Source organism: Canis lupus, chromosome 6 (genome assembly GCF_003254725.2).
Source record: "Canis lupus dingo isolate Sandy chromosome 6, ASM325472v2, whole genome shotgun sequence".
In the NCBI taxonomy this organism is placed as follows: domain Eukaryota; kingdom Metazoa; phylum Chordata; class Mammalia; order Carnivora; family Canidae; genus Canis; species Canis lupus.
Genome location: NC_064248.1, coordinates 74,864,929 through 74,884,934, shown reverse-complemented (window position 1 = coordinate 74,884,934; position 20,006 = coordinate 74,864,929). Strand labels below are relative to the sequence as shown.

The following is a 20,006-nucleotide window of genomic DNA, read 5'->3' as shown; positions in this document are numbered from 1 at the left end:
AGTAGTGAGCTAGGGGCTGGAAATACATTGATTGAAAGGCTGAAACTGTGGTTGTGACCATGATCCAGAATGTGTACAATTATGAGAAAGATAATGTCTTTCAACAGGCCATATCCCACTTGTATGCTTTTGCTTCTCCTGCTACACTTGTTTCTGTCTCCATCTTGATAGTCATAGTTTCAAGTTATTCTACTTTTTATCAAGCCCTGCTTTCTTCAGAGAATGTAAAACTAATATGTAGAGATGCCCTACTACACCCAGGAACTACGTTGTGTATGACGTGTCATTTAAATCTCACCACCACCTTGTGAATATGCTCTATTATCACAGTTTTACAGGTAAGCAAACTAGGACTTAGAGTGTATTGCTTCAGAGAAGCTGGGTAGAGAAAGTGGCACGTCTGCTATTTAAACCTAGTACTTTCTGGTTCCAAGACTATTAACTATTTCTTTTCTACTGTGTTGACTCACAAGAGGTTGGCCGTTTGTTGAAATTAAATGGCCCTCCTACCTTTATTCCAGGAACATTGAGGTTATTTGTAAAGTAGAGATATGAATGTTGCATCCAGCAAGGAGATCTATGGAACTGCCTCAAGGAACTATGAGGATGAAAGTTTAACCTCTCTCTTGATCTAGAATTTGAGAAGGGTAGGTGTCATTCTTGGGTCAATGGACATTTAAAAAGAACTTCCCCAGGTAGAAGGAAGAAGAGCAAAATAAGAGGATACACTTTAGGATTCACAAAATTATGAGAATTCAACTACATACTAGAGTGTGTTTTTAAAGTATATATGCATAAAGTATAAAGCATAAAGCATTAAGTATATGCTTTAAAGTATAAAGCCTAAGATTGAGGTGAACGCCATTGTTGTGCTAGACCATAGTCTCTTTCCCTCTCCAGCAAGTCTTCAGGCAGTACCTACTTGTTAGGCTCTCTTATTATCCACTAGCCTTTAGCCCAGATGTACCAAAAATGCCAATCTTGCCTAAGCTTTGCTACAGAGTATTCTAAGAAGAGTATTATTGCTATGCTTAAGTCAGAATATTAAACGAAACCCCATAGTATCTCCTTGGGCTCACCCTAAATAATCCATTTTTCCTTTAAGGAGGCTTTGCCATGAATTTACTCATAGAATTATATTCCTAGTGATTATGCCACCTGGCTTACAAAGAAAGACAGATATTTTCTCTTTTATTTCTAAATTTTGAAATGATTTTAGATTTACAGAAGAGTTTCAAGGGTAATTTGGAGGGTTCTCATATACCTTTCTTTTCAGCATCCGCTAACATTAACAGTTAATATAACTTTGTACATCTTTCAAAACTAAGGAATTAACATTGGTACATTAGCACCAATTAAATTCCAGACTTTGTTCAAATTTCACCTGTTTTCTCACTAATTTCCTTTTCTCCCCCTAGGATCCAATTCAGTATGGCACATTGCACTTAATCATCATGTCTCCTTAGTAAGAGGAGAGTTTTTAATGTTCAGTAGTATGACGGCAAAGATGCAAAAGACTCAGAAAAGGCTGTAGTAGGTGGAAGAGAAAGTTGATTAGTCAACTCCTCAAAATCCATAGACCAAAGGGACCTCTCTGTCCTATGAGGAAACAATATGGGAAGGCCACCATGAATCTCTTTTCCCATTCCCCTGTTATTTACTTCTCTAAAGCATAAGATTGAGGTGAACGCCATTGTTGTGCAAGGCCAGTCTCTTTCCCTCTCCAGCAAGTCTTCAGGCAGTACCTACTCTCTGCTTTCCTAATGGTTCCTTACACTAAGCTCTCCGGAGCAGGGTCTTTAGCCTTGCAAGGGGAAGCCCACAGTTGGCTAGCTGCTTTCTTGGCAGGTCGATGAATGAGTCAGTTCACATTATGTGGGATAGAGTAGAAAAATACATTTTCACCATTTTTTTAGTGAAAAGGCACTGAAGAGATACACCATTCTAGTTCTTCCCTGTATTTATTTTTTATGCATCTTGCAGAACTTATAGCATAGGTCATTTGGTGTATAGTTTGCTTTTTGGTATGATTTTATAAAAAATAACCTATTTTATAAAACTAATCTAAATTCCTAAAAAAAAACATTTTTAAAGGCATAATCGAAAACACTTTCCATAAAATGAATATCATCAAAATTCCTCATGTAAAAATTTATTAATCATATATGTATATATGTGGGTACATGTACACAGATAATACACATTCTGACTAATATGCCTCTTATATGTATTTATATATGTATATGCATATATATGTCTATGATATGTATGTACACACATGGATAGATACACATGCATTGATACATATATATGTATGTACCCATGGATGCACATATATACATTTTATACACATATATATTCTGGCCTATGTGTTAGGGTAAGCCATGCTGTGTGACAAACAACTTCCAAGTTGTAGTAGCTTAACCCATTAATATTATGAATTATTGGTTAACATGGAACTCAAGTCCCCAGTTGTTGAGGGACCCAGGTCAATAAAGCTCTACCATGTGGTAGTTGCACCATCTGGAACACAAGCCCGCTCAAGTATTCGGTGTGGAAAAAGAAAGCCTCAATCATTAAACATGAGATTTCTACAACCTCAGTTATGCACATCTTTTACTCCCGATTTATGGATCAGTACAAATCATGGTGCTTTCCCCAACTTTAAGGAAGTCAATAATCACATCTTCTAGGTGTACAGAGGCAGGGGAGAATAAAGTATTGGAGAAAAAATGTTATATAATGTCTACCGCATGAAAAAAATTACCTATGTGAAAAAAAATACCCTTTTGTGCACAGGTCAGGATAAGTAACACTAGCAGCTATAACAAGCAACTCCAAATTCCAACGACTTAATAATATAATGAAAATTTATTTTTTGCTCATTTGACAACATAATGCAATTAACAGGAAGGCCCTACTCCAGGCAGTCAGGTAGGGACTTTTAGTTCCAACATTTTGGTGTCATAAAGTAAACGCTGAAAAATGACAACAACAAAGAGGGAGTTCTATTTTACTTCCAGATTGAATGTAAGATGAATGACATGTAATCAGTTCAATTGCCTTGTACCACAAGGTTTGATCCCTTAACAAGTTAAGTGAGCGGTGCCCTGAAGGGGATTCCTCAGCTGCTAGTTTCCTTAGTGCTCTAAAGTGCTACAACCACTTTTTCTGAAGGTAGAAAATAGCATCTTGATACATAAATAGTATTTTGTAAGAATAACTTAGTTATCTTGGTTTATATAAATTGGGCAAGACCTGCCATTAATAAAAAGGGAAATTTAGAGGAATTTAAGAAAAACTTATCTTCTCAGATTTCTGTCTTCTTTGTTCTCTTTCTTGCCTTGTATTACTTTTGAACTGTTCAACCCCTCCAGCATATAAAATCTGCTACTGAACTTGTGGATATTTGCTATTTCCTGTGTCCTTGATTTATATGCTCCAGTTCCTCAGCATGAATAGCTTAAGGTTTGGGGCTACTTGTCCTGCCTTGGCTTAAGTAAACAAACAAAAGAAAGTTATCTTCATTCAGTACTTTTAAGATTTGTAAATAACTTGCTATTTCAAAATGAACTAAGAGCCTTGAAACTTCAATGAGGATTCATTTTAAATTATGAGGAGTTATTTAAATGTCATACAACTCAGAAAAATATGTACAAATTTCTTTCAGAGTTACATTATCCTCATGGTTAAAGACTGGTTGGAGAGAGCTCTGTACTTATGTTAGGAATTCTTGGTTCTTGTTCTGGGTCAGCCATTAATGACCGCTATGATCCTGGGCAGGAATTGACCACTAGATGATGCTTTGATATAACTAACTGTGAGTTGTTGACTAAATTGGCTGCAGCAATCTCTACTATGGCCTTATGGCCTCTGCATTTTCACTGTGTAACCAAACCATGCCTCTGAATAGTTGACCAGTAATATGGATCTAGATTTTTTATTGCTCTCCATTGATTTGAATTTGATTGCTGTGCCAATAGTGAATGTGTCAAATCACTTCATGATGGGCCCTTGGATGGCTCTCTTCTGGGTGCTGTATATTTACCTCCCTGTGGTTAATTGGAAGGTGGAAATTAGAGTAGCTGGACAGGAACAGACCTTGGGGATTCCATTCTACAGCCTGTATAAACAAATGACCCGTGTCTAGGCAGAAGACAAAATGTCTAGAAACAATAATTTGCCAATTGAGGTAAAAAGGGCATCATAATTAATGTAATACCAAACAAAGACAATGGCCAAAGAGGTTAAATACCATCTATAAGTTCTGGACACCAAGTGAAATGCCTGGCCAGTTCAATTATTTGGTATCCTACTGCCTGATGCCCAAATCATCAGATGAACTTAATAAGATAGATATAACTGAATGGTAAAGATAGTATATTCTGTTTTTCTGGTATATTCTCTATATTAGCTTGTCCTCCAAATTTACTTTTAACACTAACCATTTAATACATTTCTCATTCTGTGATACTATGTCATCAGAGTCTTGAAAGCAGATAGCTTTTCATCTCTTGTGTCTGGTATAGAACCTCTCCATAGGACCACCCATCTTTATTCATCCATGCTTTAATAATACTGGGTCTATGGCCTTATATTTTGATTTATCCCTCTTGACTTCTGGATGCTTTTATGTAATATTTTCAGCTGAATAATTTAATGATGGATTATGGGTCAGCATTCTCATTCCTTATTTGTGTTCCCAGTTGCAGTCTTCTGTAAAGAGATTATAATGAATCATGAATATGTTGGTGGTTTTATTTGCCACCTGGGAGTCCTAACTCTAAAGTGAGACACTTGCGTTTTGAGCTCTTAAGACTGTTGCACACATCAAAACATATTTTTGATGGCATAAATGCTTGATTTAATTCTTTCTCCTAACATTGTATCAGAGAGTTATTGCATATTTCTTTTACCCTATGTGTTCAAATAGGTTAGTCATAATGTAGAATAGAAGTGGTTTCAGTGCTTCTCTAGGGCATTCTTCAAGGAAGCCTGTGAAATCCTCAACTGTGTTAATATCTGGAGAAAAGACAAAGCACAGTTAATTGATAAATGCATAGTTATGAGGCTAGACTAGATGGTAGCATCACGTAAAGCTTCGCATGATGCCTGCTTGTTCAGGCATATATATGACATGGTAGGCATAGTTAACTGAGCGCGGCACTTGTGTAAAATCAGATTAATGTTCTAAACTACCCATTAGAGAGAGATCTCAGGGGACAGACTATCATTTTAACTGCTAAAAGTAGAGAGAGATAAAGGTCAGATCTCTTCCAGCTCTCTTGACAGAAATTAACCATGAGGAAAAAAAAGAAATTAACTATGATTTCTATAAACTTTCTTTGCTTGTACTTATAACATGCATTCCTCCTTATCATCTGTCTTATGGTTTGCATTCCTCCGAATAACTCAACTATAAATTATTCTTCATTTTGGATTTGCATTTGGCTCTATAGAAATTCTCCGAGCATGATGTCATCTCTTGAGTGCTAAGTTGGTGCTGTACTTTAAGGTTGTATTAGATAATGCCTTCTTAACACTTTGTAGAGCAGAAAATTCTAATAAAAAAAAGATAGATTCTCAGAAGAGATTTAATCAGTCTGTCTCTTCACTTGAGTGAGGGGGATAAGGTTATTCCTTAAGAACAGATGACAAAAAAAAAAAAAAAACAAAAAACAAAAACAAAAACAAAACAAAACAAAACAAAAAACAAACAAAACAAACAAACAAACAAAAAAAAACAAAAAAAACAAAAAACAAAAAAAACAAAAACAAAAAAACAAAACAAAACAAAAAGAACAGATGACAAGATCCTGTTTAGCCAAGCTCAAAATGACACGGGTAGAAATACAGGACTCATGCACTGATGAGATGTGTCTAAATTTCATCATATTGCTCTTTTATTATAAAAATGATGAACGTTATTTGAGCATTAAGTTAGATATCAGCATTCAAATTTTAAATAACCCAGCATGAGCACAAATGATTACACAAAGTTTTTGGGCTATTGTAAATATTCTCCACATTTTCTTGACCTTCTGGATGCATAGTATCATTCAAACATAAAAAGAATCTTAAAACAGTGTGTTAGGTTGTCAGTTTCAGAAAGAAGGGAGTAATGAAAATGGGTTTTGCCTGAGCTTGGGTAATTCCTAGCCCTCTTGGGAACTTGGATTGCACCAGTTATTTTCTTCCATTCCATTATACGCTTCACACTTTCTATACTTTATGCTCTGGGGATATGGAAGTGAGTAAGCTCTTTACTCTGATTTAGTCTGGAATGCCTGTGTGCGTTCGCCGAAAAAAATTTATTGTGCCTTAAGTATACCAGGAAATAGGTACTCGGGATATATTGGTTAAATGCGGATTTTAGCCTTTATAAGTGTACATTCTGGTAGGGAAAGGCAGAGCGTGAGCGTGCACAGTAAACATAATGAAAAGTAAATTATTTTATAGAGTGCTAGAAGATGATAATTGTATTTTAAAAAGGTTGCAATTGTAGATGAGGTCATTAAATAAGCCACAATGAGAAGGAGACATTTGATCAAAGAACTGAAGGACGTGAAAGAGTCAGCTTGTGCATAAACTGGGAGAGCATTCATGGAGAGGGAACAGCCAGATTCATCACCTTAAGGCAAGAGAATGAGAATGTCTGCTGTATTTGAGCAATAATGAGAATGGTTAGTGTGGATGGAGTGACTGGATCCCCACTGTGAATATGTGAATATCTTCTAAAGTCCAACCCAGTGTCTGTAGGTGAGTGAGTTGGGGATAATTAGCCTACAACATGATGAAAAAGGAACCAGTAAATACTGAGCACCCACTATTTGCACCTTATGTTTTCTTACCTCATCACACTAGTCTATTGTGTCATTGTAATCACCATTTCACAAATTGGGGTAATAATGCCGAAATAGGTTATAACAGCAAAGCTACAAAGTGACCAAGTAATGAAGCTGAGATCTGATCCCTTCACATCCTGAATTCTTTGGCTACACCATCCAAACGCACTAGTAGTCATTACTCTGAGGTTCAGTTTCTAAACAAAGCAGCCACAAATATCTAAGGATTACTAAGACTCAACTCCAAGCCTAGCAAGTAGTGTCATGCTGTTTAGTAGGGCCAGAAGTGACTGTGACTCCCACTTGTTTTCTGTCACTTGCTTATTTCCCAGCACTCTTTTCCCTGTTTACAGGAAGAGAAGTTGCCGAAGGTGACCTAGGTAGAGATCACAGACATCGAGAGATACAGACAACTATTTAAAACAACCCAGCAAAGAGAGTGGTATGACCAGTCTGTGTTCCAATTAGTGTCCCTTTAGGTCACATTCCTGAGCAGTCATCTGATAACACCTGCTTCCTCCTCCCAGCATGTAACTGCTGGAGTATTCTGGAGCAGTCACCTGGTACATCCAATAACAAAACCCCTGCCAGCAGCCTTCTCCATTCCAAAGATTGGAAGCTACCTATAATAATAATAATGTATTTTAACTCCACGTGTAGTTCTTAGCATAAAACGGGAATGTTTATGCTGTAAAATTTCATTTCTGACCAAGCCTGAGATTTGTGACCCTTCCTTCTCTGAGGACTCACGTTGTCTGTTCTCTGATAAACTCTTTTATTACTTGTGCTTGACCCTCTCTCCTATTAGACTGAAAAATACTAAAAATGTTAAGATTACAGTTTACCACACACACATACACACCTTTACTCAGCCATGCTCTATTTTAACTTCAGATAAAATATGTAAAATATCCAGATAAAGTGTAATGCAACAGGATTAAAGTTGAATCCACTCACTGCTATGGTGATGTTTGGAGAGGAAAACAGTGGTAAACATATTCATGGGATAGAATAGAGAGAATTAAAACCAGTTTTTTGGAGGGCGTGGTATAGGCCCACACACTTAATTTCCCCCATGAATTTGTCCTATTGTGGGAAAAAAGTGGAAAAATCTATAACCTGGAAAACACTAGGCCTCCTTGTGGTCAATTTTAGCACAGTGTTACAAACAAAAGAAACAAATACAAATATGATTAGGCTTTCAAAAAAAAAATGGAATCTGTATGATGGACTAGAAACACTGAGCAGCCCTTCCACTGCTGTGCAACTAGATTGTAGCAGAAGTATTGCAAACATATCTTTTAAATCTGTTCCTAAGATGACAGTAAGAAAAATCTCCAAAGGTAAAAAAATTTAAAAAACAATAATAATAGAGAGAAAGAAAAAAAAAGGAGAAGAAAAGAAAGGGGAAGAGGAAGAATGAGCTGAAACTTGAATAATGAATCCTGAATGGTAAGCAAATGAGTTACCTGGGATTACCTGGCCACTGATGCATCAGGCTCCCTGCATGGAGCCTGCTTCTCCCTCTGCCTGTGTCTCTGCCTCTTTCTCTCTGTGTGTCTCTCTGAATAGATAAATAAAATCTTTAAAAAATAAAAAAATAAAAAATAAAAACCCCTGGTTCCTAATGAGTCATAATCGATTAGGTTTAATAGGAGGACCCATACTGCAGGGGAAAAACTGAAACCTATCTGATGTTGTTCCAGAGACACTTGAGCTATTAGGACCTTGCACATAATTGTGATCAAGGTTTGATTCCAAAAAGATCAGAAAAGCTCAGCCAGCAGAAACTTTGCTGAAATTCTCTATGACATGTCATATCAGCGTGCCACTCCTTACATTATTAACCAGCACAACCATAATACAGCAATAATAGCCAATATTTAAGAAATACTTTTTTTTTTTTGTGCCAGGCTAATCCTAGGAAAAAATGTACTGAATTATTTATGTAAACTCTGAAAAACATGTTGTTTTTATTTTATAGATAAGAAAACTGCAGCATAGAGAGGTTACCTTCTTGTTCCGGTCCACATGGATGATAAACACCAAAACCTGGCAGTTGAGATCCATGCTAACACTAGCATACAGGAGGAATTAAGTAAATAGTATTTATTTCAATTTCTTTTCTGTTCGCTGATCTATTAGACAGTCTTGGCTGAACTGGGAAGAAACAAGGATCATCTTATTTTCTTTTCAAAATCTTCTATCTCCCAGGCCCTTCCAGAACCTGGGCCTATCCCAGTCTTCAGTCTCCTACCTGTTGGCGAGCACTAGCATCTGTCCTTGGCATTGCTGTATGTCCTAGAGTCTACTGCAATGTCACAGATTGTTCTCATTCAGGAACCTTGGAGGAGGAACTATTCTTTTCCATTGAGAGTCCGTAGGATTTTCACAGGATAATTGATGTGTGTGAAGCACCACAAATATAAAACAGCCACCTTTCATAGTTCTAAGTAGTATGGTCATGTGAGAGACAAAAATGACATTTGTGATGAATTGCAATCATCTCTTGAATCCAAGCTTGCTTAAAAGATAAATTACTGGAATTGTTACAGAGGAATATTCTGGGATAAAAAAAGAAGTTCTATTTTTTTTAATTTAATGAAGAAAGAATAAAAACTTGAGTCATGGTAAATCATTGCCTAGCATATACAAAGACTTAACATAAAGATTTATGGACTAGCTAGATAAATAAATCACATTAAGCTCTGGCTGCTAAATTAATAGAAAATAAGAATAGATCAAATTTACTTGGAAATAAAAGCCTTTGGAAAAAGTTATGAGACAAGAAGCTTACCTGTCCTTTCTTATATTGGACATTTTTGAGAATGGTCTCAATTATTCAGTAAATCAGAGTGAGAACTTGTACAAGGTACAGCCTAAAGTTAATATAAATATTACATTTATATTTAAAACAAACAAGACTTTTCAGGCAGATGAGGTACAAAACCATCAAGATAATTAATTTCTTTTGAGTGTGACATAGACTTAAAGTGCAAAGTGATAGTAATGAGTTTTTTCAAATAAAATTATTAACCTTTTGTATTGTGCATTGCACAAAACCCTAATCTAAGAGCACTGACTTTTCAAGCTAAATTAAGAGTCAGTTTCCCAAGCAACCCCCCTGAGGTGCAGGTGTAAACTAATGAACAGTGGAGAGTTTATGAGCCTTCCTCCAAGATAATTTATTTTATTAAAATAACTGGGAGGCCTGGAGCTCTGAAGAATGTTTGTCATTTTTTAAATGAAATCACTTCTATTTTTGAACAGTTTCAACATTACATGCTACTATTTTTGTCTCCAAATCTGACTCATCAGTTAGAACCTAAATATTATTTTTAGTTTATAATTCTATTTTAGATTTTAAGAATTATATTGTATACAAACTTGGACTTGATATGTTATCCCAGGCCAGCTATTTCTCCCACAGTTATAATTATTGTAATTTAAGCCCCTACTATTCTTTGTCTAATCCATTTTTCCATTAAAAACAATTATTCTACATAATGAAATGCCTACATACACTTGGATGTTATCATTCTCTTTGTCCTATTATTATCAAAGGTTAAAATATTACTTCTATTTCAAGAAATTTAGTAAGAAGAAACCAAACTGAAGGCTTTTCTCATGAAACCAAACGGATGCCTATGTTTAAAAATGAAGTTAAAAATAATGGAAAATTTAAATTGGAATCCCAATTAATAACTCTAAACATTTACATGTGCCTTTGTTTCTCTAGTGTATGCTAAGAGAGAAGCCAAAGAGGAAGACAGAAGAGTAAAACATAAAGAAGAAAACTTTAGTTTATATATTTCACTTTAAGAAGTTACATTAACTAGATTTCAAAATTCAAAATAACATTACTTTAGACTCACAAACTCATATAATCTTCCAGAGGAATTTATTCATTAACACCAGTTTTTTTTATGGTGACAGTGTGATAATAACTTGGTATGTTCTAGAAATTTTCCTTTATTTCCAAACTCATTTTGATATCTACTCCTTTAAACATATTGACATTATCATCTCAACTTTTATTTTACCATAACATCAAATTCTCATATCAATGTATGGTTCATGTTTATCAAAGAACTTGAATTTATTTTTCTTTTTCCTATCATCCATATCCACATTCACTGCATACCTAACATTTGAATAATGACTTGCAAAATCCTGATAAAGACAGGGAATAAGAAAGGTCTCAAATAAGGAAAAGGGTAAGAGACTATGCTAGAAAAGGGAAAAACACCAGTTGAACTTTAATTTACAGATTATGATTATAACTGACAATTTGTCAATAAAGGCAGAACTCTTCTACTCTTAATATCTGTTATATGAATGTCAATGTTTCAGAAAGAAAGGATGTTCCAGGAAGAAATTTAAGTGGTGGTCATAGGTTTGAGAAACATTTGGGAAAATGAAAAGATTGGTATGCTGCCTGTTTCTAAGATGTTTTCATGGACTAAGTCTGGGCTGTAGGAAGAGAAAAGATGATTGTTGAGATTGAGACCGGTAGAAGTAGAAGTAGAAATAGAAAGAACAGAAGATGTTAAAAGAACCTATCTAATAAACACCAGAAGAGGATTTTTAACCAGATATTTTTAAGACCCTCACAAATCATTAATAAATTGACATATAACCCAGGAGACATTATCAATTTTATAAACAGGCCAGACATAGGAGAGAGCCAAATCATCAATACGGATTCTCAACCTCACATTTCAATCAGGAAAATGTAAGATAAATTAATAATGAGATACCATTTCACACCTATAAGGATGTAAAAAACTAAAACATCTCAAATGCCAGTATAGATATACATAGAGGAAACTCTTACACATGTGAATATAAAAAGATGCATATGCCCTTTGACATAGCACATCCACTCCTGCATATTTATTTTAGAGAAACTCATGCTGATGTGCACAAGCTAACATATACTCTAGGGATTTTTATTCTTTACTTCCTTTTTTCTTTTTTTTACAATGCTGCTTATTATAGTGAAATAAAATAATTTTCTCTAGTCAAAGGAAATCATGCCCTCTTCAAACTATGGAATACTGTATAGCTGTTAAAATTAATGATCTAGAGTTTTATGTTTCAATATGGATAAAACTTAAATGTAATTTTGAGTGAAGAAAACCAAGCAGCAAATCATACATATAATATGAAAACATGTATGTAAATATTTTAAACTTATAAAACAATAGGATACAAATTTAATAGATGGATATATATGTAGTAAAAGTACAAAAACATGCATGGCAACAGGACATACCAACTTCTGGTGAGGGTTACCTTTGGGAGTGGGCATAGGGGGGAAAGTGAAAAGGAATGGGTTAGGAGGTACAGTTTTCTGTGATATTTTTGTCTCCTTAACAAAAAGAAAGCTGAGTGATGTGAAAAGCTCCAGTGATGTGATCTTGGCAGCAAGGTCGATTTTTAATCTCCAAAAAATTCCTCCTGAAAAATAAACAAATTAGGATAGCAAATGAAAAATCCATTGACAACATCTAAATAAAACTAGAAGGAAAGATATTTTCATAAACTTCACATTATGAACACAAATGATAAATCACCTATAGCAGCAGAATAAGAACATGATCGAACCTGGGTGGCAGGAATAGAGAGAAATGCATGGGGACAACCTACCTACTCCACAAACCAGGTTTTTAAAATTTTCCAAAAAAATACCACTTGTAAGAAATAAAGACCCTACATATTCTGGGTGGAAACATGGGAAGACTTATCTGAAAATGACCAGGGAAACTAGGAAAAGTCCCCAGAGTCTCCAGTTTGCAAGTGAATTAAGAAAACTGCCCACAGGTAGGAAAACCATCAAAAGTCTGAGCTAATTTCAATTTATAGTTAAGCGAGCATAGAATTAAGCCACCAGTTTACTTCCATTTGCAAGCTAAATGACAGAACAAGGAAGTATACAGAGAAACCTAGAATTAAAACATTCTATAGACAACTAATTTAATTTCTACAAGTCAATGTCTGAGGGGGAAAAACAGGAAGGGTAGAACTTCTCTGAACCAAGAGACTTATAAGATGTAATCAAATGAAAGTGGGGACCTTGTTTTGATCTTGATTCAAACAAATCAATGGACACATTTTCCAGACCATTCATAATTTGATTTTGGGCTTGGTATGAGATGATAGCAAGGAAACATTGCCAATTTTATATGTGATAATAATACTTTTGCAAAGGAAAATGACCATAATTTTTAGAGATTTATATTGAATCACGTAGGAGTAAAATTATGCTGCCTGATATTCGCTGTAAAATACATAAAGAAGGAAAAAAGAAATTGCATTAAAAAAAACAGGTTAAGTTATACAAAGCTACATTAATTAAAACAATGTAGTACTAGAATAAAAACAGATATATAAACTAACGGCATAGAACAGAGAGTCCAGAAATAAACCCTTTTGCGTATGGTCAAATGGTCTGCAACAAAGGTGCCAAGACTACACAATGGGGAAAGGAACAGTCTCTCCAACAAATGAAATTGGGAAAACTGGGTATTCACATGCAAAAGAATGAATTTGGATCCTTACATTAGACCATATATCAAAAAAAATTAAGTCAAAGGGGGTTAAAGACCTAAGTGTAAGACAGAAAACCATAAAACTACTAGAAGAAAACATAGTTGGAAAGCTTCATGACATTGAATTTGGCAATGGTTTTTTGATATGAGACCTAATGTACAGAAGCAAAAATAAGCAAGTGACACTATATCAGATTTTAAAGCTTCTGCACATCAAAGAAAACAGTCAACAGAGTGAAAGACAACCTTAGGATGGGAGAAAATATTTGTAAATTGTATATCTGGAGTTTTATATTCAGGACACATAAAAGACTCCTATAACTCAACACCAACCACCAACACAACAAAAAACAGCTCCGTTTAAAAATGGGCAAAAAACTTGAATGGACACTTCTCCAAAATAAGCAAATGGCCAACAAGCATATGAAGAAATGTTCACCTAAAGAAATCATTAAAGAAATAAAACCTGAAATCCCAAAGCAAGATCACTTCACACACATTAAGATGGCCACTATCACAAACACAGAAGAGAACTAGCACTGGTGAAAATGTGAAGATATTAGAAGCCTTGTACACCTTTGATGGGAATGTAAAATGGTGCAGCCATTGCAGAAAAACAGTATAGAGATTCCTCAAAACATTAAAAATACAATTATCATATGGTTCAGTGGTCCCACTTCTGTATATATTATATATATATATACACACAAAAGGACTGAGAGCAGAATCTCGAAAGGTATTTGCACACCCATGTTCATCAAAGCAGTATTCACAATAGCCAGGAAATGGAAGTGATCCCAATGTCTATCAACCAATGAATGTATAAATAAATTGTGGGAAATAGATATATGGTAATAATAGTGTGAAAAAGGTGGAAATCCTGCCACATAGTACAACATGGAGGAACCTTGAAGACATTATGCTAAGTGAAATAAGCCAGTCATTAAAAGACGATTACTGTATGGTTCTACTTTTCTGAGGTATCTATAAAAGTCAAATTCATAATAATAGAAAATTGAGTTGTGGTTACCAGGGCTGGGGATATAGAGGAAATAGAGGAATGAGAAATTGTTCGAAGAGCGTAGAGTTTCATTTTGCAAGATGAGAAAGTTCTAGAGACCCGTTCCATGTGCTATGGGATGTGTAATTCACTTAGCACTACTGAACTGCACACCTAAAAATGGTTAAGTTGGGGGGGTGCCTGGCTGGGTTGGTTGGTGGAATGAATGTGAGACTCTTGATCTTGGGATTATGAGTTCAAGCCCCATGTTGGGTATAGAGATTACTTTAAAATAAAATCTTTTAAGAAATGATTAAGATGGTAAATATTATGTGTCTTTTCACAATTAAAATGTAAATCAAAAATTGAATGAATGTGACAAAAATTTGGTAATTGTTTTATCTTGGTGATTGGTATATATTATACTAGTAATTTTGAGTTTATATCATATTTTTTCAGAAAAAAGAAATTTGAAATAAATATGATAGTGCATTAACACCTGTTCACTTAAGGCGGGGACTCATTGGGTGTTTTTGTGTGCTTGGAATATTTCGTGAGTCAGAAGTGATGACTATAGAAAATTGACAACATTGGACCTTAAGTCTATTCAGTTCGAGTCTATGGGTCCCAATTCCAAATTAGCATAGGAAAGGAAATCCTGTGCCAACCATCGTGACCAGTGGAGAAGATCACTTCAAACAGGACTGTATGAAGATGATGGGGTCAGTTCCCAGAAACGTGATCTGGGCTGTGAAGAAACTCTGAAAATGTTGACTATGGGCTGGAAGAGCAGGAAGGATTTTCACTGTAGATTAAAAAATCCGACACAGACAGGTAGTTAGGCCTGGATGTCTCTGGCTATCACAGTTGGATGACACTATCCACCTGTGCCACTAAGAAATCCTGAAACTCCTATGCTATTTTTTTTTCACTTTCTTGAGAGAGGAAACAAACAAACTTTTGCATTTTTATGCTTGCACCTTTCCAAGGTACCTACTACTATGCCATGATAGCTAAAGGTAATAAATGATCTTTTCTTTAGGAAATGCTAAAAACTTGTCAGTCACATTAATAACCCAGCAAGATGACTCGTGAGCTTTTACACAGTGCTATTTACTAACTACATAAAAAGAAGAAATTGAGTGATATTGTATTAGCAATGTAACGGGACAGATGGCAGCTCCACTTGTGGTGAACATAGCGCACTGTGTAATTTGTCAAATCACTAAATTGTACTCTTGAAACTAATCTAACGTTGTGTGTCAACTATATTCGAATTTAAAAAGAAAAAGCAAAGACTGATGATAACGTTAACATCAAAACAAAATTGCATTTCCTGGATCAAATAGGTCATAAATGACTACCAACCCCTATGACCGCTAATTACTGGGGAAATCTGCTCTAAAATTTTACACCGATCCTTTATTGTACGCTTTTTATGCTTTTGCATGGTTAGGAGAAGCTTCTGAATATGACCTATAAAGGTCTTTTAAAAAGTTTATTATTTACTGTTTATTTTGAAATACAGATTTATAACAAGTGGCTGTCGTGTAGAGTCCTTGGGGACCCTCATCTACTCTCCCCCAGGGGTAACATCTCGCATTCAGTATAGCACAATGTCAAAGGCAGGAAATTTGCAGCAAGACAATATTGCATATAGTTCTGTGTCACTTTGTCACTTGCGCAGATTCCGGTAACCAGCACTGCAGTCAAGATACAGGATTCTTCCGTCAGCTCAAAGGCCTACTAGTGTCCGAATAAAATGTAGAAACCTTTCTCTTTTCTTTCTTTTCCTTTTATTTACTAGTTTCAAAATGCCAAGTCAGACTCTTCCGTCCTCCAGCATCAAATGTGGGAATCTTGCCTCCCTTTCAGTTCCTTGACTTTTTTTCACTTGTAATAGAATTGTCCTAAATCCTACCTCTACGTATGTTGAGATCCGCATCAGAAAAATGTTGGACTTTCCACAGATGCTGCAAGAAGGAACTGCCTTCCTGCTGATGGGTAGCGACAGCTCCCCAGCTGGCCTCTTGCTTCACCTCGGTGGGGATGGGATGGTGCCTCACGACTGCCAGGTGGGGACAGAAGCCCAGGTTCCCGGCGACTTCCACCCACGCTGGCAGGAGAGGCTCGCCACTGGTGAGTGAGGCTGAGTCCCACCCCCGCTGTGACCTCTGTCCCCCTGGGGCAGCCTGGCAGGGGCAGCAGCTGAGGGCGATGGGACCTGAGCCGCATCTGTCCCCCGCTGTGCTTCTGCACCAGGACAGTTATTATCTAAGAACTTTTCATCTGGCTAACTTGTCCCTTTTCTTGCCCTTTGCTAGAAAGAACTGTATTTGGGGGGTTTTATCCGGTCAGTTCCCGTGGCCTTTCCAGATGTGGCCTCTCCAACACCCAGTCCATAGGCTGGAGTCAGAGGGGAAACCCGGGGAGCAACACGGCCTCTTGGGCTCCCAAGGCCGCAGGGGGTCAGCCGCCCCCTCTTCACCTCCCAGTCGGCTTTCCTGCGTGTTTTCTGTATCGTGTCCAGGACTGTTACCTGAACTCAGGGGAAGGACTGGGGAGAAGTGCTTCTACTCCGTAGTGGTCCAGAACCAGACACCTCGTGAGGTTTTAGAACTTCATGAAGGTTAACTTTGTTCCAGGCATTTTTTATTTGATTAAGCATTAAGCAGCGTTTAGTAAACTGTTCTTTGTCATCGCGTCGAGGACAGAAAGGGGCATGAGTTACGTGCAGGAAGCACCCCACACCAGCTCTGAAAGCTGAACTAATAAACTCAGCATGTGGTGACTAAGATCAGCCACCCGAGAAGTCCTCTTCTAAGAATAACGTGGTTTCCTTTGGAAACCAGGAGCCACAGGGCTTGCCTGCGGCCTACACACGTACCAGAGCAACTGAAGGAAGACATGAGTGAACTGATTACTAATGTGAAACCTCAAAAGGGGGAAGGCTCCAAACCCAATTTTAATAATTTCCATTTCAACATCATGAAGTGAGAAAATGCCCTGAACCGAGGAAAGGACTTCCCAATATTGTATTCTTAGACACCCTCTCCTTAGACAGAAAAACGTCCTCACTGGGCTCGCGTAAGTTGACTAACTCATTCCTTTTGTTCTGATTCCACGAAGAGAAGTAACTGTGCACTTATCTATTGGACTCCATGTCAAGTTCTCAGAGGAAATGAGCTGAGCAGAAGACTGAAACATCTGAGACCTGTGGCAACTCTGTTTCTCAGTATAATTCTTTAAATTGGCCTTCTCACCAGTATCTCACGAGGAGTGATAGGAGTGATTAGTGTGAGCCAGACCTTCAAGGCTGAGAAGTAGATGATGAAAAGAGGGGCCCAGAGCAACTTACCATCTCCTTCTGAGGCTCAGATGACCTTCCTAAGCACTATCTCTAAACTCCTTAAATTATTCCCGTTAAGTTGTATATATATTATATATAATATATACATGGGGTTTTATCTGGTCAGTTCTGTATATATATATAAGAATTACAGAGAAAAAACATCCTTCAAGATTAATATTCAAAAAGAGTATGTTCCCCAAAGGTAATCTGACAATTTGGCAGCAATCATTCTTCCATTCAACAAATATTCACAGAGTGCCTTGGACTGTCTGTCTCAGGTTTCAGGATAGATCGGGAAAGGCGGCAGACAAAACTGTCTGTGGCACTTACGTTCTAGAGAGTGGAGGCAAGACAGAAGCAAGACATATGAGGCGTAAGGATGTTAGGAAGGGACACGTGCCATGGAAGAGAAGAGGTAGAGCAGGACTTGGAGAGAATGGAGGTTGGGTGGGAAATGGGTAGGATGTAATGGAAAATACAACAGTCCATCGAGGGAGTGAGATTTTGCACGGTTGAAGGAGATGGGGATGTAACAAGGAAATCTTGAAGCGTGGATGTAACAGGACATCTGAGGAGAAAGCCCTGAAAGAGAAAGGGATGGAAAAGACGGCCTCAGAGAGGTAGGGAGGGCACACAAGACAACGGGGACATGTTTTGTCCATCTTTGAAACTGGGTCTTGTGCAGACACAGGAAGCCACTGAATATATTCTTTAGCCTTTTGTTTTGATACAATTTCAAACTTACAGCAAAGTGAAAAGTATAAGGAATAGTTTATTTACATTAACTGAATGTTTACATTTTCTCCCAATTGTTTTTGTCATTTGCATTCTCTGGGTAGATAGATAGATGACTTTTTTTTTTTTATTCTGAATCATTTGACAGTGAAATGGAGACAGTTGTGACCCTTTACCACTGAATAATTCCATGAATGTTTTCTAAAAACAAAGGCATTCTCTCTTTCTCCCCCCACAAAAATAAATAAATAAATCTTTATTAAAAAAGAGGGAAGGGTGCCTGGGTGGCTCAGTTGGTTGAGCACCGATTCTTGGTTTCTACTCAATTCGTGATCTCCCGGGCTGTGGATCAAGCCCTGCATCTCACTTCACGCTCAGCGGCGGGGCGGGGGTGGGGGGTGCCTGCTTGAAAGAATCTCTCCCTCCCTCTCCCCACCCTGCACTCTCGTGCATGCACATGCCCTCTCTCTCTCTCTCAAAATAAATAAATCTTTTAAAAAGATGAAAACAAGGACATTCTCTAGCTTAACTACAGTACTATTATCAAAATCAGGAAAACATATTGATAAACTGTTATCAAATCTATAGCCTATATTCAAATTTATCGATTTTCCCAATAATATTCTGTAGAGCTTTATTTGTCTCTGTCACAGCCCTGGAATCATTCTTTTTTTTTCCTTTGAGAAGTCTAGGTTCCTTTTTTTGAATTTAAGTTCAACCAACCAACATATAGTACATTATTAGTTTCAGGTGTAGAGATCAGTGATTCGTCAGTTGCATATAACACCCGGTGCTCATATCACATGCCCTCTTTAATGCCCATCACCCAGTTACCCCAGCCCCCAGCCCTTCTTCCCCTCCCCCCCACAACCCTCAGTTTGTTTCCTGGAGTTAAAGGGTCTCTCGTGGTTTGTCTCCCTCTCTGATTTCTTCCTGTTCAGTTTTCCTTCCCTTCCCCTATGATCCTCTTTGCTGTCTCCTATATTCCACATGGGAGTGAAACCATGTGATAATTGGTTCTCTGATTAACTTACTTTGCTTAGCATAATACCCTCCAGTTCATCCATGTCAATGTGACTGGTAAGTATTCGTCTCTTCTGATGGCTGAGTAATATTCCTTTGTGTATATAGACCACACCTTCTTTATCCATTCATCTGTCAATGGACATCTGGGCTCTTTCCATAGTGTGGCTATTGTGGACATTGCTGCTGTGAACATTGGGGTGCAGGTGTCCCGGCGTTTCACTGCATCTGTATCTTTGGGGTAAATCCCCAGCAGTGCAGTTGCTGGGTCATAGGGAAGATTTACTTTTAACTCTTTGAGGAACCTCCACACGGTTTTCCAGAGTGGCTGCACCAGTTCACATTCCCACCAACAGTGCAAGAGGGTTCCCCTTGCTCCACATCCTCTCCAACATTTTTTGTTTCCTGACTTGTTAATTTTCACCATTCTCACTGGTGTGAGGTGGGATCTCACTGTGGTTTTGATTTGTGCTTCCCTGATGCTGAATGATGTTGAA

At 37.1% G+C, this 20,006-nt stretch overlaps 1 protein-coding gene across 3 annotated transcripts in view; it reads right to left on the bottom strand.

The window, feature by feature from the left end:
* The window catches only part of PTGER3 (prostaglandin E receptor 3), a 223,171-nt gene that overhangs the window by 33,827 nt on the left and 169,338 nt on the right, over positions 1 to 20,006 (bottom strand). The window contains exon 3 of one of the 3 annotated variants that reach the window (XM_025417989.3): positions 10,725 to 12,308. The exons of 1 other annotated variant lie outside the window; for it this stretch is intronic. In XM_025417989.3, coding sequence (XP_025273774.1) covers positions 12,288 to 12,308 — 21 coding nt within the window. In that variant the 3' untranslated portion in view covers positions 10,725 to 12,287. Of the gene's footprint in view, positions 1 to 10,724; positions 12,309 to 20,006 lie in introns of those variants that run through there. One more of the 3 variants, XR_004816684.2, reaches the window with a different exon arrangement.